General features: G+C 42.4%; 1 protein-coding gene across 1 annotated transcript; it reads left to right on the forward strand.

Moving 5' to 3' along the window:
• The first annotated feature begins 4,146 nt into the window (after nt 1-4,146).
• On the forward strand, nt 4,147-26,484 carry LOC131250727 (NAC domain-containing protein 2-like). The gene is made up of 4 exons (XM_058251007.1): nt 4,147-4,393; nt 14,660-14,949; nt 16,210-16,290; nt 25,876-26,484. Exons 1-4 carry the CDS (start codon nt 4,147-4,149, stop codon nt 26,482-26,484), a joined length of 1,227 nt encoding a protein of 408 aa, XP_058106990.1.
• The last annotated feature ends 1,243 nt before the right edge of the window (nt 26,485-27,727 follow it).

The following is a 27,727-nucleotide window of genomic DNA, read 5'->3' on the forward strand; positions in this document are numbered from 1 at the left end:
GAAGAATATTTTGGTGACACATTATACATGGTCCGGCACATTAACTGAATAGTCTTGATCATCAAAATTGAGCTTGGATTAGATTATCCAAAGACATATAGTATATAAAATTATATATTGCATGTGTATGAACCATGGTACTCTTGTTAAAGTATTAAAAAGTTGCCTAGGAAAGCAAACTTACAATAGAATAAACCCACGAGCAATTAGGATAAATGATTCTAACTGTCCACTTCATTCCCACTGAACAAGGAGTTAGATTATCGGTTCATTATTACTCTTTTTTATTTTTATTTTTATTTTTTTATATATGAACCATTTCATATTATATAGTAACCAAAGATCCAAACATGACATTTTGACCTCATAATATGACATCAAAGGACACACTTGATGTATGTAACGAATATTAAGCATCAAGAATTTTGGTCCATGCAAAAGTTCAACAATAGACACAACTAGAGGATATACATTAGAATAATCCTAACCGTACAGAACTTTGGAGATGAAAATAGAAATGAGAAAATTTTTTATTTTCTCTTTAAAATCTTAGGGCCTTGAAGCCATTAGATCCCCCCCACATTCACAACTATCATTCATTCTCACAACGTTACAAATCCGGAATCCGGGTCGGGATTTATACATACAAACAACAACAACAACAACAAGCCCAAGATGAATAGTTTGGATCATCATGTGTGTTTGGCATAAGCAAGCAACGACTTGAGGGAGGATGACTAGCAAGGTTTATAACATAAAATAATCATGATGTTCTTTACTTCTGGTTTGCACATGTATAATAATGTTCGTGTGTATAGTACCATCATTGGTTCACATGGTTCCCATCATTTATATTTTAAAGATTCTATGTGAAAATGGCTCTCCTTTGTTTATGCATGCATAGTGGTTGAAAAAGATCCTAATACTTGTGTCCCACCCTGATATCCTAGTTTTATATACATCGCAGATCAATCCTCATTGTACACAAATGGTGAATATTAGTGGATACCTACTTGGTGTGACACCACATATGACTTGATCTTGTTGTGTGTGATAGATTGGCATTGTTAATGACATAAACATAAAAACAATCAATAAGCTATAGCATCAGTGCATAACTTTAAGCTTTTTAGATGATTTGCACAGGTGGTCCAAAAAATATGACACCAAATATGTATAAGATCCTAACTATTAGATCGTATATGATGGTTCCAGATTATATGGGTTGATCTTTATTGTACAGGGATGTTAAGATCAGTGTATATCTTACTTAGTCGGTGCATACGTTCACTTTTGTACATGTGGTCCAAAGAACTTACATAATAAGTATCTATAAGATCTTGACCATTATATGAGATATGACAATTCTAGATTATATGAGTCATGGCCTACAAATCGGGTTGGTGTGGTTTCATTTTGGGCTATTCCAATCAAATAAATGCAACCATAATTCTTAAATAGTTTTCCAAACAAAAAATCGATTTCAAGATTGTTGGAAATTGGATTTTTGGAAAACTATTTAAATTATATAAAATTAAAATAAGAAAGTTAAAAAACTTATCAATTTGTATAAGTCGAGGCGTGACGTGAGTCACTCGGCTTGAAATCGAATTTGCTCTCCTTGGACAGTGTCCCAAGTGCAACAGGTTTCCAGAGCAATCGACCTCCAGGATACAACGACTATGACCCGGTCCCAGCAGTGCACTCACTGTACACGGGCTCGAACCACTTGTAGTCTTAACCCGAACTAGAAAATACTTGAACACATTTTTAAGAAGAAATCTGATTTTGTTAATCCATTTAAAAACTTAAAATCAGAAGTCTATTTATAGACTTTGTGAAGACACCCTTTCACAAAGGGTTGTGACTATTGGGTTTAAACCCATGTGGTGCGACCCTTAGGCTTAAAAAGACACAACTTTTCAAAACAAAAGTGAAAGGATATAACCTTTCAGTGAAAAGACACATCCGTAGGATATTTTGAAATATTAAATTATTTTAAAATAATTTAAAATACAACACAGATGCATCCAAATCTTAGGTGGATAACACTACAGAAAACAGTGGAGAATGAACGCCCATCATTAATAACTTTTAACTTATCGACGACTCAAAAGTTTTGGATCAGATATTTATGTTTTCCCTTAACCAGGTCTGTGTGACCTAATCAATGGGTTGGATGGCAAAGAAACATTTCAGTGGGCCCTAGGAAGCTTTTAACGGTGGAGTTCAATCACCACTGCTTGTTTAAAGGGAAGCGAATTGTTTTATGGGCTACACCATGATTTATATTTTTTTATTCACTCCTTTCATCCATTTAAGATAATTTTAGGGCCTGAGCTAAAAAATAAAGCATATCTAAAGCCCACATGGACCACACCATGGGAAACAGTGTGAATTGAACATCTACCATTGAAATGATATGTTTTTGAAATCCACTCCGAAACATCAGATGTTTAATTACAGTTTAAGCCCCAAGACCAATAATCAGACTACTTAGTGATTTAGGTGGACCACACCAAGGGAAACAATTGGAAGATAAAGGCCACCCTCGATATTTTACTGGGCCATTCTGATGTATACGTTGATTAGTGATAATCCACTCCATCCATCAGGTGCAACGTCACATATTAGACTATGGACCTAAAAATAAGGCTAGTCTATAATTCAGGTGAGCTACATGAAGGGTAACGATTAAGGTGGTAGGCATCTTCCCATGTACTTTTTAAACTCGTGTGATTCCTTTGAACCACAGACTCGCCTAACTTTTAGGCCGTGGAGGACGCGAATTTCCGCAAAAGCTTTAGCAGGAAGTTCCGGCGCAGGGAACCGGGTGGGGCATACGGTGATGTTTCTAAGAAATCCATTCCGTTCATCAGTTTTGCGAGTTCATTTAAGGACATGAGACGGAAAATGAGCTGGGTTTAATACTCAACTGGGCCAAAAACGTGAGAATTGAATGTCTATAGTTGAAATATTCGTGGGCCACAAGTTTTGAATCAGGCTAATACTTGTGTCTTTAACAGTATGGATAGCATGTAAACATTACTTTCAACCCAGGGAAGTTTAAATGGTAGGAATTTCCCTAACCACCTTTCCTTTTAGTACGGAAACCTTTAGTGTTGGATGCTGCTAAATTTTGGTCAGATAACTTAAAATGATTTCACAAAACGGATGAACCGGGTGGATTTCTCACAAACATCACGGTTGGCCCAGCTAGGTTTCAAGTGCAGGAACTTCCGTAAAAGACTTTCGTAAGAAATCTGCGCCTCCCACGATACGGAGACGAATTGGCTACTCCCCTGCCACTAGCCCGGTGGCTGATGGTCGGTGCTCCGTGGCCCCACCATGATGTATGTGGTTCATCCATGCCGTTCATCCATTTTTACATATCATTTTAGGGATTTATCCCAAAAATAAGAGGGATATAAATCTCAGATGGACCACACCACAGGAAAACAATATTGATTGGATATCCACCGTTAAAATACTCCAAAGGCCTACTGTACTGTTTATTTGACATCTAATCTGTTGATTAGGTCATACAGACCTAGATGAAGGGAAAAATAACAAATATCAACTTGATCCAAAACTTTTATGACCCCCAAAAAAAATTTAATGGTCCAAGTTCAATAAACACTGTTTTCTATAATGTGGTTCACTCGAGATTGTGATATACCTCATTTTTTGGTTCATACCATAAAATGATCTAAAAAATAGATGGACGGCATGGATGAAACACATATATCATAGTGGTGGCCAGAGAGCACCGACCACCAGCCATTGGCGGGTGGTAGGGGAGTAGCCAATCCGTTTCCCACCCTACTTGCTTGCAGGTGAGTTCTCCTGAGTTTTACATATACACGTATCTATTTAAACTCTCTCTAAATCTTTACCGCCAAAAGATGGAGGGAAGATTAGTTATGTCTAATATATCTTTGTAAACTTTCTCTAGAAATCTCCATTTTTAGAAGATGGAGTAAAAATTAGGTATGGCAAGAGTAGGAGAGGGAAGAAAAATCTCCACTATTAGATGATGGAGGAAAAATTAGGCATGGTGAGAGTTGGAGAGGAGAAGAAAAATCTACACTATTAGAAGATGGAGTAAAAATAGGAGAGGGGAAGAAAAATCTCCACTATTAGAAGATGGAAGAAAAATTGGGTATGGCGAGAGTAGGAGAGGGGAAGAAAAATGAACGGTTTGATGGAGGTGTTCCACCGGGCTACAAGTTCTGTCCCACTGATGCTGAGCTTATCGTTTATTACCTTAAAAGGAAAAACCTTGGCCAACCTCTTCCACCTAATATTATTGGTGAAATAGAGTTGTACAATCATAGCTCAGATGAACTTGTACGTTTATATCTCACCATGCATGGGACTGAAAGAGATGCAGGTACGTATGATGTTGCTCCTTGAAAGGCTTTGTATTTTCAAGTTTAATTATTTTCTTGTTTTGAGTAATATGTGGTATTGTGGTCGTCATGGCCCACTCCATCAATGGTGCATGTGGTATTGGGGTCATCATGGCCCACTCCATCATAAGCAGGTGATTTTTCATTCACCTGCTTATTCAACACTTGTTATTTTTGGAGAGTAAAGAAAAAAAAACACTCTCTTTTCACTGATCCATGTAAGCCCAGGAGAAATACAACATAAGTCAGCCTAATTTTTTGGCACTAACCCTAATTTAAGATTACACATCTAATAGTTAGATTGGAATTTAGATACACAACACAGTGAGCCTGTAGAAAATCATGGGCTTGTTCCTCTCCTAAGTAGGGGGTGTTAATAGGTCAAGTGTCAAAAGGTCAATTTAGGGTTAGTCAATTTCTGCCAAGCTCACAGTCCAGCCGAGCCCGAAATGGTGACATTTCAAATCCATACGATACAATAGATTCATTATGAAGTAGTAACAATGAATTTAGATCACATGCATTATGAAATTGTAATTTTGATATAAGAGATATTTGATATAAAAGATATTATGAAATTACCCTTTGTAAATACTAATGAGTGGGCAGGTTGTGATGTCCAAAATCTCGACCCGGCTTAGAAATAGACTTGAATTTTATTCCCAAGCCCAACCCTTTGGCTTGATACTCTAGCACGAGTCGAGCTCAAAGTAGGTTAGGCTGGAATGCCCGAGAAGCAAATAACACACAACTGTTAAAATAAAAAATAAAAAATTTTTCCTCATTTAAGGGAATTTCATTGGATTCCTAGTCTTGATTTTTTACAGTAATTTCATATATAGAACTCCTAACCTTGATTTTTTAAAGAAATTTCTTAGGACCGTACATTGATTATTATTATTATTATTTTTTATGGAGCCCACTGTAATGTGTATGTAAGATCCACTTTGACCATTAAATGTGTAATCCTATATTTGGCCCAAGAAAAAAATAAAATCAGGCTGACTTATAATCCAAGTGGTCCATGCCAAAGGAAATGGTTGGGAGAGACATTCATCCTTGATTTTTACAATGGTGAATATATGATATCCACTCTAACCATTGGATGTGATGTAGAGCGGGTCGCAGACAGTTACATGGCCAAGATGGATAAAAAAATGCCTGGTCGACGACAGAAGTGATCCAGACCATCGAACCTTAAATCGGGCGTATCTTGCAATCCAGAATGAGTTATTTGACGTAAAATATATGATTTTGGGGTAGAACGAGCTACTGAAGCCAACCAACCCTGCTATGTAGGGTTGCACAGCCCGGAATTGCGAAAAACCCTTGGATCGATGGTCGTTTCCCCATTTTAATTTCGTTTTTACTATAAATAGTAAGTTTTAGTTTGATTATAACTCTTCATCCGTCGGGCTTTAGGAGTTGCGCCCAACGTGAAAAGAGCTTAGAATAATTAGGAGAACAGTTTGGTGAAGCCAAATAGGACACTTACTATTTTTGGCCGAAAACCTTGCGCACTAGTAGACATCACGACCGTCTATAAATAGTAAGTTTACTATTTATAGTAAGTCGCGGATTCTAAGAGTTTGAGTTGTAGTTTGATTCTAATTTCTTTCCCATTGCTTGGTACCCCTATTTAAAGGGTTGTGAACTCATTTTTAATAATCAATTAATCAATTTCGAATTTATTAGAATTTATTTCTATTTTCTGTTTTCTTTCCTCGTGGATTCGAGAAGTCTCTGTGAGGAGTCCAGAGAAGCTCTGTGGATTCGTAGTTATCCTCATCACGTTCATCTCTGCGTCAGGATGCCAAACTAAAATTTATTTAGGTGGGCTACACCATGGAAGAGAGGGTGAGTGTTGCCCTCTATCATGTGGTCGACCTCCATGATGGATGGATCTTAGTTTTGGGCCCTAGACCTAAAAGGGATGACATACCTGACGGTCGGTATGGATTTCACATAAACCTTAAGGCAAGGATGTTGATAAATAACTTCTCCAAGAAGGTACATAACTTAATTTCTATATTAAGTAAATTTATGTAAAATTCCCTACTTTTTAAACTATGGATAGAGTATGCATGGAGGAATCATATGGCTTATATCATTGGATTTTATACTTTTGAAAGTGGGGCTGGTAGATTGATGTAGGCCCTCAATCAGTTACACCCATTATGGGTGCCCAGGATATTTTTTCCAAACCTTTCAATTTGTGGGCATTTTTATGTCAAATATTGATTTTTTATTATTTTTTTAAAAAAAAATTTATGTTGTAAGTTTATGTGTTAAGAGCAATAAAGAGCAACTCTTTTCAGTAATGTGGATAATAAAAAATATTTTTTTTAATTATTATTTTGGATGGTTGTCAATTTTTTTTTTATATGGTATAGCCTACCTAAACACAATCGGCCCACTCAATGATCAATTCAATAGTAAATAAGTAGATGAATAGGCAAGTGGATAAGCAAGCAATTAACTTTTCACAAGAAGATAAATCACTCGTGGAATAAAGTAAGGGTCCAATAAGAGCTAGAACTGTACACGAACCGAGTTACCTCGATGAGCTTGCTCGACTTGACTCGAAACAGCTCGATTCGAAACTAAGTTCGAGTCGAGTCGAGCTGATTTTTTTCGACTCGACTCAGATTGAACCCTAACTCGTATCAAACTCGGATCGAACCAATTCGGTGACTTGGTTATTTTGATATTGATGTTACTTAGCAAGTGTTTGATGAAATGACTCAACAAAGTGTCGGCTGGTAGCAAAAAAGGTATGGATATGAAACAAATACCCTTCTATCTTGATTTTTTATATTGCTTATTGAGTGTTTGATGAAATACATGTAAATCGATGATGATGTTTTACATTCTGTGAGAAATTGAAGGTGCACTCCATGTGTTTGAGAAAATGCCGCAGAGGCTCGATCTTGGATCGAACTCGACTCGAACTGGCCCAAGAGCCAAGTTCAAGCTGGGGTCAGCTAGTGGTCAAGCCGAGTTGACGCAGGGATGAACGTGATGAGGTCGATCACCGTCTTCCTAAAGGATAACTACTCCAAATCCAAGGAGCTTCTCTGGACTCCTCACAGAGACTTCTCGAATCCACGAGAAAAAAACAATAAAAATGGAAATAAAATTATAAAGAAATTCATAATTTTATTGATTAATTGAAATAAACGAGTTCACAATCCTTTAAATAGGGATACCAAGCAATATGAGAGAAATAGAAGTAAACTAAAACTAAAACTCTTAGAAATTTGTAACTTACTATAAATAGTAAATTTACTTTCTTATAGTAAGTTTCCTGTGTGGCTTAACCACATTATTCTCCTAATTATTCTAAGCACTTTTCATGTTGGACACAACTCCTAAAGCCCAACGGATGAAGAGTTATAATCAAACTAAAACTTATTATTTATAGTAAAAATGGAAATAAACATGGAATTTGACCGTCGATATGATGGAATCTCGCAAATTCGGCGTGGGCAACCGGGCTCGCCCTACCCCAAAATCATATATGGTATGTCGAGTAACTCATTCCGGTTTGCGAGATATACTTGTTTTAATGTTTTGACAGTCTGGATGACTTTTGTCTCTGATCGGGCCTTCTCTGATCCATCTTACACATGAAAGTGTCCGCGACTCGCTCTACATCAGTCCCCTCTACTTCAAAAGAACTCATCCTCAAGTTCTCGTGCTGTTTCAGTTTATGATACTCGGTCTGGTGAGCCATAATAATACCCAGATCAAAAGTTACGATCAATTTACAATCCACCTTCTTTTGATCCAACCATTCTGGGAATGTATCTCGATAGTCTCTTTCAGCACGATTTAGATGATCACCCACATGAAATGGTCGTCGGGGAAAGCCTTCATTAAGGTCATCGTCACTAAAACTCGAATTATCTAGTGTAGCCCTAAGATTCACTACTGGTAAGGCTCTACGAAAATCATGGTTGTGTCATACAACAACTACAGGCAGTTGAACATCGCCTTGGGCTCGGGGCGGAATCAACGCATTCGCAAGACAGTTGAGGGTTACATGCAGCCCTTGCATGGTAAACTGACTCTCCCAGTGGAAAGCTTTCATTCTTTTCGAAAGATAACCAATCCCTGGATCACCGTTCATAGGATTTTGGTTCATATCTTCGTTGTTTGCTATCGGTCTGACGGGAGTCCTCACTTTGATACCAATTGACGTAGAGATGAATGTGATGAGGTCGATCATTGTCTTCCTCAAGGATAACTAATTTGAATCTACAAAGCTTCTCTGGACTCCTCAAAGAGACTTCTCGAATCTACGAGGAAAAAGTAATAAAGATAGAAATAAAATTCTAAAGAAAATCATAATTTTATTGATTAATTGAAATAAACGAGTTCACGATCCTTTAAATAAGGATACCAAGCAATAAGAGAGAAATAGAAGCAAACTAAAACTAAAACTCTTAGAAATTCGTAACTTACCATAAATAGTAAATTTAATTTTTTATAGTAAGTTTCTTATGTGGCTTAACCACGTTATTCTTCTAATTATTCCAAGCACTTTTTATGTTGGACACAACTCGGATGAAGAGTTATAATCAAACTAAAACTTACTATTTATAGTAAAAATGGAAATAAATATGGAATTTGACCGTCGATCTGATGGAATCTCGCAAATTCAGCATGGGTAACCTAGCATTGCCAGGTTGGTTGGCTAAAGTAGCTCGTCCTACCCCAAAATCATATATGGTATCTTGAGTAACTCATTCCGATTTGCGAGATATGTTTGGTTTAAGGTTTTGACGGTCTTGATGACTTCTGTCTCTGATCAGGCCTTATCTGATCCCTCTTGGACATGAAAGTGTCTGCGACCCACTCTACATCACGAGTCGAGCTGTGCCAAGCTCAACTCAGTTCGACTCAATCATGTCCAACTCTAATAAGAGCTACTCTAACAATGGGTAGAGAATTATGAGTTTTTATTATGGCTTTTGTTTTAACCACAAAATCACTTTTTTAGAACTATTTATTTTTTATTTGGAATAAGCATGTTTGGTAATACATTCAAATAAGAGCTTTCCTTAAGGATGGTCCCTCATGGTGAGGCACACCTTTAACATGGACCGCCCATCATGTGGACCCGACTTTGAAGTGTGCTCTTTATCATGCAAGGTTGGCCTTGGATGTGGATCATTCATAGTTAGGGGGTGACCTTTAATGTGGACTGTCCATTATTAAGGGCCACCTTAATGTAGGTCATCCATCATGCAGGGGCTATCTATCATGTTGGACATTAGATGTAGATCGTCCATCATGCGAGGCACACCTTTATGTAGACCGTTCATCATGTAAGGCACACCTTTAATGTGGATTATCCATCCTGCGAGGGTGCAACTTCGAAGTGGACCGTCCATCATGCAAGGTGGCCTTGGATGTGGGTCATTCATTGTTAGGGGCCGGCCTTTAGTGTGAACTGTCCATTATGCAGACCCACCTTGATGTAGGTCATTCATCATGCAGGGCCCACCTTGGTTGTGGGTTGTCCATCATGTTGGACATTGAATGGGGATCGTCCATCAATATGCGGACCTTACCTTTAATGCAAGCCATCCATCATGCGGGGCCCAACTTCAAAATGGGCCATCTATCATGCAAGGCCTACCTTGGATGTGGATCATTCATTATTTGGGGTTGACCTTTAATGTAAATCATCCATTATATGGGGCTCATCTTGATGTGGGTCATCCATAATACATAATACAAGGCCACAATCAATTGTAATTGTCTATATATAATGTGTGGCTCACTTTCAATGTCCAGTACACTGCCTGTTATGTGGAGCCAACTTTAGTGTGGACCGTCCATTATGTAGGTCCCACCTTCAATGTGGGCTTGGAGGCTACCTTTGACATGGACTCTCTATCACATGCATAGATAAGAAAGAGAGATACAAGGTTACATGCCCTTACTCTCCAATGACTTGTTGAGGAACTGGCCTTTGAAAACCTGGTCCAGTTTTTTCATTAATTTAGGATCCGAAGACATGCAGGTTATGCATGGTGGCTCCCATGCTTTAGTGGTTCAGATCGTCAGTTCGATGGGCCACCTCACGAATGGCCCATGCCAATAAAAATCTCCATCTTTGCCATGATAAAACCCAATTACTACCCTGCCATCATAAAATCCAAACCAATCACAATCAATGCCCTACAATAAGCGGCTACGAATAACCTTACTTACTGAACCATGAACCCACTTCAACAAACTGAAAACCGCGACCTCCAAATGATATATATATATATAGAGAGAGAGAGAGAGAGAGAGAGAGAGAGAGAGAGAGGAATGCTCAGCTACGCATCGGTTCGCATGTCATTAAGTGCGAACCTTCTTATCAACCGTCAGATAAGGCCGATGGTCTGGATGAAGGTGCTCTTAGCGCGAGCTTGAAAGAGTGAGTTTCCTTCTCTTGCATGCCTCTTTACCTTATCCTCGAACTCTCCGACGGATGCGGTGGAAGCTTTTTTCACATGGAATTCTTCCGCTGGAATGCTAGGTAGGTCTCACCAAGATGTTATTGATAAATCCACGCCGTCCATACATTTTTTAAAATAATTTTATGGTATAAACCTGAAAATGAGGTAGATCAAAATCTCAAGTGGGCCACACAATGTTGATAGAACTCTCACCATTAAAAACTTGCTGGGGCTACTAAATTTTTAGATCAAGTTGATAGTTGTTTTTTTCTATCATCCAGGTCTGTATGACCTAATCTACAAGTTAGATGTCTAATAAATATCATGGTGGGCCTTGAAAAATATTTAACAATAAGAATCATTATCACCGCTGCTTCCTATATCGTGGTCCACTTGAGATTTGGATCTACCTCAATTTTGGGATAATGCCCTAAATTGATAAGAAAAAATGGATGGATGGGGTAGATTTCTAAAAACATTATGGTGGCCCCCACCTAGGTTTCGAGTGCGCCAAAGGCTTTTGTGAGAAATCTGCGTCTGAAAAAATGAACTGCGGATTTTATGCGAAAGCGTTTCGCATAAAATTCCTAGAAACCTAAGTGGGACCCACTGTGATGTTTTTAAGAAATTGAATCTGTTCATCCGTTTTATGAGATCATTTTAGGACAAGCATATAAAAATGAATCGAATCCAATACTCAAGTGAACCATATCCAACTCTCAGGTGTGCCATACCATAGGAAACAGTAGTCATTAAAATGCCACCATTAAAAACTTCCCATGTCTCACCATAATGTTTATTTACCATCCAACCCATTGAAAATGTCACACATACAAGAATAAAGAGAAAAGAAAATACTAGCTTGATCCAAAACCTTTATGGCTCACACTAAGTTTTTAGAGGTCAATCCTATGGTGTTATTTGGACCTGCTTTACTTTCATTATTATAACCCTAATATGAGCATGAAAAACTGATGTACGACATGGATACACACGCATACATCAAGGTGTGCCCCACGGTTAGGGAAACAACAACTATCCTGTTACCATGGTAACACTTGATCCGCTCCCATAGGAAGCGGATTGCGTACTGAGTAACTCAGTACGGTTAGCGTACTGAGTAAACTCTGTGTGGTCCACCTTGACTTATGTATTTTATCCACTCTGTCCATCCATTTTACCTGATAATTTTAGGGCTTGCACCCAAAAATAAAATATATTCAAACCTCAATTGAACCACACCATAGGAAACAGTGTGAATTGAACATTTACCATTGAAAATTTCTTGGGAGCCACAGAAGTTTTGGATCAAGCTTGTATTTGTGTTTTACCTTCTCCATGTTTGTGTGATCTTATGAACAGGTTGGATGAGAAATAAAAATCACTGTGGGCCCTATAAAGGTTTCTACGGTGGAAATCATTATTCGAAGAATTTCATGTGGTATGGTCCACTTGATCTTTGGGTATGCTTAAATTTTGGTCTCAACCCCTAAAATAAGATGGAAAAATGGATGGATGGTATGGATAGACCATATACATTCACGGTGGGCCTAACAGAGTTTACTCGGTACCATAAGAGCGTACTGAGTAACTCAGTACGCAATCCGATTTCACTCCCATACATGTGGTATGTGGACCACTCAAAGCTTCTGCCCGTTCCCAGAGACGGGCAGAGGTAGGACACAATTAGATATTCTCTAATTGACAAGTTGGGTACTCAAGTCCCTACCGAAGTGACGTCACTAAGCTCTGTGGGCCCCACTATGATGTGTGTGTTGTATCCACACCATCCATCCATTTTGAAATATCATTTTAGTGCATGAGCCAAAGAATGAGGCAGATAAAAAACTGTACTGGACCCATCACAGAAAATAGTGGGGAGAGTGATTCCCATCGCTGAAACTATCCTAAGGCTCACCATAATGTTTATTTGAAATCCAACCTGTTCAAAAGTTAAAAAATTAATGACATAAGGGAAAACACAAATATCATCTTGATCTAAAATATTTGTAGCCTTTAGAAGTTTTTAATGGTGGATTTTAATGACCACTGTTTCCTATGGTATGGCACACCTGAGAGTTGGATATGGTTCACTTGAGTATTGGATTCGGTTCATTTTTATATGCTTGTCCTAAAATGATCTCATAAAACAGATGAACGGATTGGATTTCTTATAAACATCACGGTGGGTCCCACTTAGGTTTCTAGGAATTTTATGTGAAACGCTTTCGCATAAAATCCGCAGCTCATTTTTTTAAACGCGGATTTCCCGCAAAAGCCTTTGGCGCATTGAAAACCTAGGAGGGGGCTTAATGTTTTTGAGAAATCTACCCATCCATCCATTTTTTTTCTTATCAATTTAGGGCATTATCCCAAAATTGAGGTAGATCCAAATCTCAAGTGGACCACGATATAGGAAGCAGCGGTGATAATGATTCTTATCGTTAAATATTTTTTAGGGCCCACCGTGATGTTTATTAGACATCTAACTTGTAGATTAGGTCATACAGACCTGGATGATAGAAAAAAACAAATATCAGCTTGATCTAGAAATTTGGTAGCCCCAGCAAGTTTTTAATGGTGAGAGTTCTATCAACATTGGGTGGCCCACTTGAGATTTTGATCTACCTTATTTTCGAGTTTATACCATAAAATTATTTTTAAAAATGTATGGACGGCGTGGATTTATCAATAACATCTTGGTGAGACCTACCTAGCATCCCAGCAGAAGAATTTCATGTGAAAAAGGCTTCCGCCGCATCCATGGGAGAGTTCGAGAATAAGGTGGAGAGGCGTACAAGAGAAGGAAATTCGCTCTTTCAAGCTCACGTTAAGAGCGCCTTCATCCAAACCATCTGCCTTATCTGACGGTTGATAAGAAGGTTCGCACTTAATGATGTGCAAACCGGTGCGTAGCTGAGCGTTCCTATATATATATATATATATATATCCAACTGCGTGTCAATATTTCAATGGTAGAACTTTCACCGTATTGGGTCATTTGCTTAGTAGTCTTGATTGTGGGTGTGTCATTTCTCCTTTGGCCCTTTTTCATTAGTTTTAGCTTTGAAAATATGTTTTTCCCTTATTATGAAAGTATGGTTTTTAAATTGAAAATAATAATAATAATAATAACAGTACTATCTTTCAAAAAGAAAAATGTTTATTTTTTCTCTCTTTATTTTGGCATTCAAATGACAAGTTTGGTGTAGTGGTGTTGGGATTTACTTTGAAAAAATTAGATCATTGGACAGTATATCCTGAAGATAATGCATCGAGAGACTCTGTACCAATCGAAACAGTTTGAGGGGTGTGAACCATCTAAAATAAATGACGACGGCCGCACCTCATCCTAAAGGCAGATTAATTCTATAATCATCATCCAATCAGGTGTGAAGTTCCAAATACACTTTGTTGTTCGATTATTTTCTGCATTTGTTTATTTTAAGTATTTAATAGCTCCAAATAGCAACCCAAGCAAGGAGTTGTTTTGGACATGTGCATCTTTAATTATATAATGTGACATGATATTTTTGAAAATATTAATTTACAATTAATTTTAAATTTAATCATTCATGTCAAGTCGAATCAACTAAAAAGATTAAGTCATGGAGTCGACTCGACTTAACTAGGCATCGAGTAGAGTCGATTCAAGTATTGAGTTTTTGAACTATATATGATTAATACCAGTATTACTTTTTCTGAAGTTTCATTAGATTTAAGAACGTCCTCTTATCACCTTACCTGTGAGAGAGAAATATGAGTTGGATCACTTGTTTTTGTGTGTAGATTACTCGATGAGCAGGAAAAGGAAAGAATGTTACTTCTTTACTTCTAGAGATAAAAAATACAGGAAGGGAGAGCGTCCTAGACGGGACGCCGGAAACGGCCTCTGGAAAGCTACGGGTGCAGATAATCCTATCATTGATATGAATGGTGTTGATACTGGTGGGGTTAAGAAAACATTGGTTTACTACATAGGAAATCACAAGGCTTCGGACAAAAGCAATTGGATCATGCATGAATATCGATTGGAAAAAACACCAGAAACCATGGTTAGAAATGATGGCAATATGAGAGTGAGTCTCCTATTTTTTTTTTAAATTTTTTTCCTTGATTGAGTTTCAATTGCTTATTATTTGAATGTTTCACACATGTTTCATGTTTGATTCACATAAACACAAATACTTTTGTAACTGTCTTTTATATGTAATGCAACCTTGCTTTGATAAAAGCTGTGGGGATTGAACTTCTACTTTTGAAAACCTTATAAAAGTTTTGGATATTCGATGTTTGTTTTCTTCCTTCATCCAGTACCATATGACCTTAACATAATGGTGGGCCCTAGGAAGGTTTTAACGATGGGAATCATTGTAGTGGTGTGGTCCACTTGAGTTTTGAATCTGCCTCATCTTTTACCTCATTCTCTAGCTAAAATGATCTTACAAAATGGATGGACAGTGTGGATATAAAACATACATCATGGTGGGGCCCACAAAACTTGGTGACCTCAACACATTAGAGGTCGTCACACGACACAATCCGCTTCCATTTTGAAGATGTAGCATGTTTAGTTGCATTATATATCAAATATAATTACAAAACTACCCTTGTGTTTACATGAGTTTATACACGTGTGAGATATCCAAGAACTTATTTTTAACCTACAATGATAAGGGTGGACCACCATGGAATTTATAGGTTGCTCAAATACACACACACACACATACAGCACCTACAGTTTTTAGCCACCTAAATTATACTTCAAAGAAAAATGGAAGGTGAACAAGATAAATAGAATAATTGTCCACATTCACTTGGGAAAAAAGGGGCCATGGGTTAGGATCTTCCAATTTAGATGATCTGTTACATCCATAGCAGGGACCAACATACCAATGGCCGGGATGGTCATTATTTCATTGGCCATCATTACATTCGCTTGGGTAAAAAGGGGCCAGGTGTTGGGATCTTCCTATTTAGATGATCTTTGAATCATGTTCCATCCACAGCAGGGACCAACATACCAATGGCCGGGATGTTGCTCATTATTTCATGTGGGCATCATTACATTCACTTGGGAAAAAAGGGGCCAAGGGCTAGGATCTTCCTATTTAGATGATCTTTGAACCATGTTCCATCCACAGTAGGGACCAACATACCAATGGCCAGGATGTTGGTCACTATTTCTTGTGGGCAGTATCTCATATGTTCCATCCACAGGAGGATCATATAGTTCCTCCTCAATCTTGAATTCTACTAAGAAAAACAACTCATGTTGTGTTTTTTTCTTCACTCATTATTTCATGTGTGCATTTTTCTGTTTGTGTTTGTTTCTTCAGTTGGACGGTTGGGTTCTTTGTAGGATTTACGAAAAGAATGAAAAGAAAGATAGCAGTGATAACCTCTGTTGGGGACAAAAGGTACGTTCGGAGACTCGAACTTAATACCTCGGGTCACCAAAGGATGTGTCAGATCCGAGGCATGGTTCACCAAACCGAGACAGAAGTTGAGTCGGTTCGGACGACACATCAGCGATCCGGGCATGCATCGGGCCGATCTTTTTGCCAGATCAGCCAGCGCAAGATAAAGCCTCATCCCGGATGTCTTGGGAGAAGATCCCCGACCCCGAAGCTCACGGGATCGAATGAAGGCTGGGGATGGACACGATCCTATCTCCGCGATACCAAGAGAGAATCCCGCGCACGATATCGGGAGGAGAATCCTCGTACGATTGAATGCTCCAGCAGCTATAAAAGAGGAACCTCCATCGTCTTGGGAGGGAGGCAAAAAATTCTATCTCAAAACCCCTCAATACGCTTAGACCCAGAATCCAGGCCTGACTTTGGCATCGGAGGGTCCCCTGCTTAAGCCAGGGTCTCCTTTGTCCTCTTTTTGCGCAGGTACACGAAGGTCTAAGAGGGCGAACCAGATATTCGCATCAACAGTTTGGCGCCGTCTGTGGGAACCGTACAAAAAAGCCACCTCATATTTTTATATTGAATTCCATGGTGATGACTAGAAGGACGGTCCCAGAAGAAGAAATTGCGATTACAGGGCCAGCGGGTCCAGTCGCGGTCCCCGCAGCCCAGAACCCACCTAACAACCGCCAACGAGGAGCGACCAGAACAAGCAATAATCAGCGGGGTCGCAACGATGGGCGGTTGGACAAGGAGGTTCAAGAAATCCGGTCTGATATGAATATGATGAAGCAGATGCTGGAACGAATGTATCAGCAGCAAATGCAGCCACTCCCGCATCCTCAAGGGGAGACAGCGCACGTACCGACTGTGGCGGTTGATCCTCAACTTTCTGCGCCGCAATCTTTCCGGCCGAGCTAAACCCAAGGCGAATCAGAACCATCTCCAGCGCAGTCGGCCAACGCTTCCCTGCCCCCGACCGATCTTCGACACGAGATAGAGCGAAGAAGGCGCAACCGCCCTTCCATGGAAGGCACAGCGGAGAGCAGTGAACCTTGGAAGGCCGATATTCAAAATTTAAAAAGAGAAGTGCGGGAAGAAATGGCGAAAGAGATGGCAGACATAAAGCATGGCCGGAATATGTATTCGGCCAGATCCGAAGTAAAGGCGTCCCCCTTTGTGGACTCGGTAATGAAGGCTCGGTTGCCCGAGAGGTTTCGCTTACCTCAGATCACTCCTTTCACCGGCAAGACCGACCCGACGGAGCATATCGAATGCTTCAGAACCTATATGGAGCTCCACGATGCCTCGGATGCAGTAATGTGTCGGGCCTTTTCTCTTACATTGACCGATGTAGCTCGACTGTGGTTCAAACAGTTGAAACCAAAGTCCATCAGCTCATTCGTTGAGCTGAGCGACGCCTTCCTCACAAACTTCATCGGCGAAAAAAAGAAATTGAAGCCCCCTGCATATCTGAACAACATAGTCCAAAAGCAGGGAGAGCTATTGAAAGATTATATTAAGCGTTTCAATTTCGAATCCCTTCAGGTTCGAAAACATTCAGAAGAAACGGCTCTCAATGCGCTCATACAAGGAATTAGAGATAAGTCATTCCTGGCATCTCTAGACAAAGCTCCGCCTGATACTCTGGCAGAATTTATGGCACGGTCAGACAAGTATGCAAACGCCGAAGAAACGCGAATTCTGCGTGAAACCAAAACTTTGGTCAAAGAGTCGGCCAAAAAGGAAGCCGACTCGGCCGGAGGAAGGAAACGCAAGGATGATCAAGCGCATGATGAGCGAAGGTGAGGCAAACGGCCAGATTGAAGATTTTCCATATATACCCCCTGAACAAGACTCAGGAACAGGTATTGATGGAAATTAAAAGCGAAGGCTTTGTCAACTGGCCCAGTAAGCTCAGGAGTAATCCTAATCGGCGGGACAAGGATAAATACTGCCATTATCACCGTGATCACGTGCATAACACAAGTGATTGCTGACACCTAAAGGAAGAGATCGAACGACTCATAAGGGACGGCCGACTCAAAGAGCATGTGGTTAAAGCTGGGGTAGCTGAGGGACGTCCGACCGAGAGTCAGCCTATGGAAGAAATTCGGACAATTATCGGCGGCCCGCGAGGTGGAGGCGACTCAAACAATGCTTGAAGGAATCACGCGAGGAAGCTCAGTCAACCTAAGTCCGAGCTTATGATTATAGATCGGCCACCAAAGGAGAAGAAAATGGAAAGATATTGCATCTCGTTTACAGAGGAAGATGCCCGAGGTATCTATCACCCCCACGATGACGCATTGATTGTCACCCTGACTATCGCTAACCGAAAAGTGTTCCGGATACTCGTCGATACGGGGTCATCTGCAGACGTGTTATTTACACAGGCGTTCGACAAAATGGGGATCGAACGATCCATGCTACGCCCAGTTCGGACCCCGTTGATCGGTTTCTCCGGAGGACAGGTACTGCCTGAAGGGATTGTCTCGTTACCACTCACTGCTGGTAGTGCCCCACATCAGACGACGATGATGGTTGATTTCTTGGTCGTCGATCAACCCTCAGTATACAACGCAATACTTGGCCGACCTTCATTGAGTCTCCTCCAAGCCGTGGTATCCACATACCATCTTTCACTGAAATTCCCGACTGAGTCGGGAGTAGGAATTGTCAAAGGAGACCAGCAAGATGCGAGGCGTTATTACATGATAGCTGTAAAGGGAACCGCCGACAAAGGTCCGATCAACATATCAACGATCGAATCATTGGACCCTCGGGGCGAGAATTATGAACGAGGGCAGCCGGTCGAAGATCTTATCTCAGTCCCGTTGGTCGAGACAGATGAATTCGAGACGGTACGAATTGGCTCGTCTTTACAGTCCCCCCTTGAAAGAAAAGTTGATAGCCCTGCTCCGTAGGTACGCCGACGTATTTGCCTGGTGTCATGAAGATATGCCCGGGATCGACCCCTCTGTGATGACTCACCGACTCAACATCGATCCATCATATCGACCGATCCGACAGAAGCGACGACCGCTCGGCCCTGAACGATACGCCATCATTGAAGAAGAAGTCAACAAACTCCTCCAGGCTAATTTCATAGAAGAAATACACTATCCAGAATGGGTCGCGAATGTCATGCTTGTAAAGAAATCCAGCAGGAAGTGGCGAGTCTGTATTGATTATACTGACTTAAATAAAGCTCGCCCAAGGAGCCTTTCCGCTCCGAGGATAGACCAGTTAGTAGATAGTACAGGGCATGAGCTCCTTAGCTTCATGGATGCATATTGTGGTATAATCAAATTGTAATGCATCAAAACAGACAAATCAAAAACTACCTTTGTCACCGACAAAGGCCTTTATTATTACCGAGTGATGCCCTTGTCTGAAGAATGCCGGCGCAACTTATCAAAGATTAGTTAACAAAATCTTTGCTCGGCTCATAGGCCGAACCGTGGAAGTATACATTGACGACATGCTCGTCAAAAGTGTACACGCGGCGGATCATGTGGATGATTTGGAAGAAATGTTCCTCATCCTACGGAAGTTTCGGATGAAGCTGAATCCGAGTAAATGCGCTTTTGGGGTGGGCTCTGGAAAGTTCCTCGGTTTCTTGGTTAGTCAGCGAGGAATAGAAGCAAACCCTGAGAAGATAAAGGCTTTGATTGATATGGAATCCCCTAAAACCATTAAGGACATCCAAAGGTTGACTGGACGAGTCGCAGCACTTAATCGGTTCCTGTCCAAAGCCACGGATAAATGTCTCCCTTTCTTCAAACAGTTGAAAGGAAGACAAACAATGGGTTGGACGGAAGAATGTGAAGTGGCATTCCAACAATTAAAATCATATCTCGGTTCTCCACCTCTCTTATCAAAACCCGAACTAGGGGAGTCCCTGCTCCTTTACCTAGCAGTATCCGAGGCAGCGGTTAGCTCGGCTTTGATACGAGAATCCGAAGGAAAGCAACTGCCGGTTTATTACGTCAGCAAAGCGTTATTGCCAGCAGAAACGAGATACCCAAGCTTGGAAAAAGTGGCATTGGCTTTAATAACTTCCTCTCGCCGACTCAGGCCGTATTTCCATGCCCATACCATCATCGTGATGACCGATCTTCCGCTTCGCCAGGTATTGCAGAAACCAGAAGCTTCCGGCCGACTCACGAAGTGGGCTATCGAACTGAGTGAGTTTGACATTCAATACAGACCGAAGGTAGCAATCAAAGGGCAAGCCGTAGCTGATTTTATTGCCGAGGGAACACCACCAACCGAACTCCCGGTCAACGATATGCCAAAGGATGTTGCAGTTCCAACAACAACCGCTCCCCCGACCCTACCCTGCCCTATTCCCTGGAAACTGTTTGTCGACGGTTCTTCCAACTCGAAGGCAAGTGGGGCTGGGATTGTGCTGGAAACCCCCGATCATACCTATATACAGTATGCCTTACGACTTGGATTCCAAGCGTCGAACAATACAGCAGAATATGAAGCGTTGTTACTCGGCCTCCGACTCGCCGCTAGCATGGGAGTCACGCACCTAAGTATTTTCAGCGATTCTCAGTTGGTTGTTAATCAAATTACCGGTGCATACCAGACACGGAAAGACCAATTAAGAGCATACATGGAGAAAGCGAAAGAACTTATCAATGGATTTCGACTCTGTCGTGTCACTCGGATCCCTCGTACAAAAAACGGCAAAGCCGATTTATTAGCAAAGCTCGCCTCCGCCGATGAAGATGATATACCCAGGTCCGTCCCTGTCGAATACGTCGATAAGCCAAGTATAAATGAACCAATTAGCGGGGCCATCAATACAATCGACTCGGAACCTTCCTGGATCAATCCAATCCGCCAATACCTTGATGAGGGAAAGCTGCCTGAAGATCGTGCCGAGGCTCGACGAGTTAAGATCCGAGCCTCCCGTTACACCATACTCAACGGAACCCTCTATAAGAAAGGTTACTACGCTCCGTTGCTGCGGTGCCTCAAACCCAGTGAGGCGAACTATGTATTACGTGAAATTCATGAAGGAATCTGCGGAAACCACTCTGGAGGGCGATCTCTCCCCCACAAGGTCCTACGACAGGGATATTACTGGCCCACTATTCAACACGACGCTCGCAAGCTCGTCCAAAAATGCGACAAATGTCAACGGTTCGCGGCAATTCCGAGGCAAGCCCCCGAGGCACTGACGCCGATGACTGGTCCCTGGCCCTTCGCACAGTGGGGTGTCGACATCATAGGTCCACTCCCTATGGGAAAAGGTCAGACGAAGTTTGCTGTGGTAACAGTGGATTATTTCACGAAGTGGGCCGAAGCAGAGCCATTAGCTAAAATAACCGAGCAGAAGATCACCGAGTTTGTATGGAAAAACATTATCTGCCGATTCGGAGTACCCCATACCATTATTACAGACAATGGAAGGCAATTTGATAATAGGAGCTTTCGCGAGATGTGCGACAACCTCGGAATCAGAAACGTCTATTCTTCACCGCATCATCCTCAAACTAACGGACAAGTTGAGGCGGTTAACAAGATTATCAAGCAACATCTTCGGACCAAGCTTGACCGGGCCAAAGGAGCATGGGCCAAAGAGCTCCCGAAAATTCTTTGGGCTTACCGAACTACAGCTCGAACCGCCACAGGAGAAACTCCCTTTTCGCTCGCGTACGGCTAGGAAGCCGTCACTCCCGTTGAAATCGGATTACCTTCGGCTCGAATCACTTCGTTCAATGCGGAAGAAAATGAAGAACTCCTTGCACTCGGGCTCGACCTTCTGGACGAACAAAGGGAAGTGGCGCGGCTGCGCACGGAGGCACGGCAACGACAAGTGGCTCGGTTCTACAATACCCGAGTTAAGATCAGGAGGTTTCGAATGGGAGATATGGTTCTCCGAAAAGTATTTTCCAATACCAAGGAATTTGGATCGGGTACGTTGGGGCCCAATTGGTAAAGACCCTATATCGTCTCTGGCACCATCCGACCAGGAACGTATCGGCTAGAAGATCTAAACGGACAATCGTTGCCTCATCCTTAGAACGCTGAGCACCTCAAGATTTACTATCCTTAGTACTCAATGTTTACAAACTCTGAACTAAGAAAGATTGAAGCCGAGTCAAATGAATAAAACTGAGCGTTTCCTTTCATTCATCAATCGCATGCATGCGAGTACAACATGTGAGCACATCGATTTAAAAAAAAATAAAAAAAATAAAAAACACAAGGGGCCCTGGCTACTGTCCTTCGGTAGGAGCGGCACCCGAAGCGTTCTCGCATATACCGACCTCATCCCCAGCAGTGACTTCAGCAGCGGCGTCCGGATTCTCGGATTCTGAGGCTCCTCCTCCCTCGATTTTTGAGAGATCAAGGTCAGGAAAAGATTTCTTTATGTCTTTGACACATTCCAAATATCCGCTTTGGAACAAGCGATCCCTCTCATTCTCGAACTCCGCTGACTCAAGGAAAGCTTGGACGGCTTGGTCCCTAGCCTTCTCAGCCTCCCGAGTCTTCTCGTTGGCCTGCTGAATGTGCTCCGCTGCCTCAAGCTTAGCCCGAGCCAAGTCATCTGCACAAGAAGCATGAGCTGCGAGAACTCGTCGGTTCTCTTCTTCAACTCTGGCAAGGAGAGCCGACACCCGAGCGACCTCGGCCTGCGCTTCATCAAGGGCTCCCTTAGAGAAAGCCGCCTCTGCTTTCGCGTCTTCGGCAGCTTTCCGGGCAAGGGCCGCCTCGCCTATCAGAACGCCGACCCGAGTTTCGGCTTCCTCGCGTCGCCCTTCGGCCTCCGACAGAAGAGCCTGTAGCCGATGAGTCGAAGATAACTCCTTGCTGGCCTTAATCAAGCAGGGAGCGAGTTCAAAAAGTACCCTTGCTGCATGGCCGACGGTTTGCGATGAAGGGGCGTTGTAGAGGCTGATGAACTCTTTTTCGCCCCCATGGGCTAAGGCCCTGGGAACCATCCCCGACACCACCTTCTGCAGGACGGACGGCCCTTCTTGGTTCGTTTCCTCCCCTTTGGAGGATGCAGTCCTCGTCTCTTCTTCCCCTCTGGAAGACGCAGCCCTAGCCTCTTCCTCCTGTCTCGGAACATCCGTCGCAACGTGTCCCGAGTCGGGTGCCGCTTGAGGTTCCGAGGCTGCGGCCATCGCCGCTTCCACCCTTTCTTCCGGGTCAGAAATTATGACGACAGAAGGGGCGGAAGAACTCGCAGGCTCCTTCTCCTTCCGCACCACTCTTTGCCTCTTCGGTGGCCGAGGCTCCGACAGAAGAACTGATCGCGGAGGAGCCTTTAACTTCGTAACCGCCCTAAGAGGAGGACGAGCTCCAGTCATTTCCGAGGAAGCCGGTTCGGGAGCAATCCTGAGATTGGGTCGAGCTTCGGGCAAATCTAAAAATAATAAAAAAGAAAAAAAAAACGAAGTAAGTCAGGGAAAATTCAGAAGATGCATGAAGATACATTCTCAATTACCTGTGACGGCCGAATCTAGACCTGCGAGATGAAGACGCTCCAGCTGTAAAAGCACCTTCCAGGACCTATCTGCTGGATCCAACGCCCTCAACTCTTTGATCCGAGCTGAAGCACTGGAGCCGAGCTTTGGCCGCTTCTTCGGAATATCTGCCAGACACAAGCCCGTCAGACTCAGAATATTACAAAAATAAAGAAGGACAAGGGAAAAGACCCAAGTCACCTGCTCTTTGGAACGCCCGAGGAACACGAGCCTCGCAGGACCCGGACTCAGCCGTCTCCCAGCAACCACAGGCCCAAAACCAACGTTCTCTCCAATGTTTGTTGGAAGTGGGAGGGTCAGTTATTAGGGAGCCGCCTCCGCCCCGCCAAGCAGCGAAGACATAAAAGCCGGGGTAGTTCGGGTTCACGCGCACTTGGTACAAGTGGAGAAACTCGTCGACTGTTAGCAGTGGCTGTTCCATCTCAGCCCACAACACTGCACATCCGAATAAGTTCCTCCACCCATTTGGAACTATTTGTCCCAGGGCAATCTGAATACGAGATAAAACTCCCCAGACAATGGCCTGAAGGGGCAGACGCAAGCCGCATTGCATTGAGACTTGGTAGATCGCGACCGCCCCAGCAGGAGGATGATCCGGCAAGTCATTCGGACGGGGGAGATAAGTGATAACCGATTCGGGGATGTGATACCCGATTCGGATTCTGTCTAAATCCGCCTCAGTCAAAACTGAAGGAACCGGGCCGCTTAGATCATCCCCCGATCCTTCTCCTTCAGACTCGGCGTGTGCCGACTCATCAACAGGAACCGACCCAGAGGTTCCCTCGGCAATCAACATTTCCTCTTCTTCCTCCTCTTCTTCCTCCATGCCCCTTGGAAAATTAGGCCTTCTCGGGCGGGTTAATAAAGACGACCCACCACGAGAAGGATCAACGGGAGCAGGGCGCTCCGCCGGAGCTTCAGTAACCCTCTCAGAAAGAAAAGCAGCGTTCACATCAACTGCTATCTCTGTCAGTAAGGAAGGCGATTCCGCAACATTCCAAAAACGTTGCGCTTCGCCTTCATCTCCGGAAACTCCCTCCTGGGGACTTCGAGGACCTCTAGCCGCCATTATCACTAAATAAAGAGGAAGGAGAGACTCACCGGAGGAAGAAAGGAAAACGGAAATGGCGAAAGGAGGCGCTGGCAGTTAAGAGAGAGGAAAGGAAGAAGACGCAAGACCGAAAAGGCTCCAAAGGAAATGCAAAGCGGGAATGGCAATAGAAGTTCGAAATGCGGGACCCCCACCATTTTATAAAACTGCCATATGGCGGAAGCAATTAATGGGGAAATGATTCGACGCCTGCATCGATTCCCCCACTCGACACGTGGCGCACGTCGACTGACGACAATAATGCCCTTGCTACGTGTCCAGCCCTCATTGGCGGGGTGTGCGATTTGACGGCTGTCGGCGCATGCGATGTCAGAAACTGAACCGTCTCTCGTCAAAGGCGACACAGAATGCATTAAATGACTACTTACTGTCTCGGACTAAGTTATGAACCGACTCAAAACTCGCTACTCCTAAGTGTCATATGAAACACACGGAGTAAGGGGGCTTACTGTTGGGGACAAAAGGTACGTTCGGAGACTCGGACTTAATACCTCGGGTCACCAAAGGATGTGTCAGATCCGAGGCATGGTTCACCAAACCGAGACAGAAGTTGAGTCGGTTCGGACGACACATCAGCGATCCGGGCATGCATCGGGCCGATCTTTTTGCCAGATCAGCCAGCGCAAGATAAAGCCTCATCCCGGATGTCTTGGGAGAAGATCCCCGACCCCGAAGCTCACGGGATCGAATGAAGGCTGGGGATGGGCACGATCCTATCTCCGCGATACCAGGAGAGAATCCCGCGCACGATATCGGGAGGAGAATCCTCGTACGATTGAATGCTCCAACAGCTATAAAAGAGGAACCTCCATCGTCTTGGGAGGGAGGCAAAAAATTTTATCTCAAAACCCCTCAATACGCTTAGACCCAGAATCCAGGCCTGACTTTGGCATCGGAGGGTCCCCTGCTTAAGCCAGGGTCTCCTTTGTCCTCTTTTTGCACAGGTACACGAAGGTCTAAGAGGGCGAACCAGATATTCGCATCAACAACCTCAATGAAATAAAAGATGAAGAAGTAAATGCTGTAATCTCTAACGAACCGCAAAGTACAGAAGCAAGTCCCACAATTTCTAATAACAAAGGCAATTTCCATGACTGGTTAGTTAGAACAAATGCAGCAATTTCTATTGAAGATGGAGGCCAACATCCTAAAAATGAGCCGCGTTTCATTAAAAATTTCAACAACTGGCTAGACAGATCATATGCAGCAATTTCTACTGAAGATGGAGGTGAACATCTCAAAAGCGGCCTGCGTTTGATGACAGCTTATGCAAACCCCATTTCAGCTTTGGCAAGCTCTAGTTGCCAACCTGAGGTAAATCCAACAGCTTCTAACAACAATGAAAATTTCGAGAACGGGCTAGTAGAATCATATGCAGCAATTTCTACTGAAGATGGAGGTGAACATCTTAAAAGCAAGCCGGGTTTGATGACAGCTGATGTTAATCCCATTTCGACTATAGCAAGTAGCAGTTACCAACCTGAGTGTCTTAACCAATATTATGTCCCGTTTGAAGGCTTATTAGCGGAAGAATATGAGTACTTCCATTACTTAATCCATTCATTTCCCTAGATTTTCTTTCTCCGCTCAATCACCATCCACCGCTGGTCGACTGGCAATCGCTTTCCCTATTTTCTTATCTCCACTCGATCACCATCGGCTGCAGGTGGACAGGCAATGGCCTTTTTGAGGTCATCTAAACTGAATCGCTGCATTATCCAAACTTGGAAATTGACTATGGGATGTTTAGGATTAAAGGGGCCACATAGAAAAAGCCTATGTCCTTATAAGATTCTCTCTTCTTTCATGGTTTATGTTCAAATGGAGCTTAAGATTTTCTTTTCTATCATGGTTTAAATGTTGGATTTGAAGTTTTCTATAAGATTTATATATATATTTTATATGATTTATATTCGAATGCAGCTTAAGTAGGATTATTATTATTATTATTATTTAAGAATTTAGAGTTTTCTAAGATTGACTTCATGATGTTACTTTAATCCATCACAACTACTTCTCCCTCAGAATCTCCACAAGGATAAAGTCCATGTCCAAATAAAGTATTGTAGATATGTAACACAGTCCAAGTGCACCACCCCATTACATATTTGAATTGTTTAAATTATAGTGAAGCCCACTAATATGCTTGGGCTAAACATCCAACGGTCAAATAGTCCAAACCATTGATCACATGTGGCCCACTTAATAGAAATCTTACACCTTGACAGAGCGGAATGACTCCACCACAGTTCCAGTGGTGTGGTGACGCAGGGATGAACGTGATGAGGTCAAGCACCGTCTTCTGACAGTACTGCTCGGGTTTAGCATGAAATTTTACAGGAGGTTACATAATTTCTAATCATGGAGAGTTAAATTGAGTGAAAAGAATTTACCTTTGATGTGATGCTCTAAACAATAGATTTAGGGCCTATATGGCCGGTCAGATCCCATGGGATTAATTATGAGGGATGGGATGGATTTTAAGGTAATGATGGTGGTGTCAATGGATTGGTTTAAGATCCATGGGATTGCTATATCCCGGGACAAGTTCACCAAATCTGTTTGGCACAACCGGCATATCCCGGGATTTTATCATCCCAATCCCTTCCAATCCGTTCAACCAAACACGCCCAGGCACGATTGAACGGATTAGGAAGGATGGGATGGATTTTAAGGTAATGATGGTGATTGTCAGTGGATTGGTTTAGGATCCATTGGTTTGCTATATCCCAGGACAAGTTCACCGGGTCAGTTTGGCTCATTTGGCATATCCCGGGATTTTACCATCCCATCTGTCCTAATCCCTCTTAATCCG

Source organism: Magnolia sinica, chromosome 7 (assembly GCF_029962835.1).
Source record: "Magnolia sinica isolate HGM2019 chromosome 7, MsV1, whole genome shotgun sequence".
Classification (NCBI taxonomy): Eukaryota; Viridiplantae; Streptophyta; class Magnoliopsida; order Magnoliales; family Magnoliaceae; genus Magnolia; species Magnolia sinica.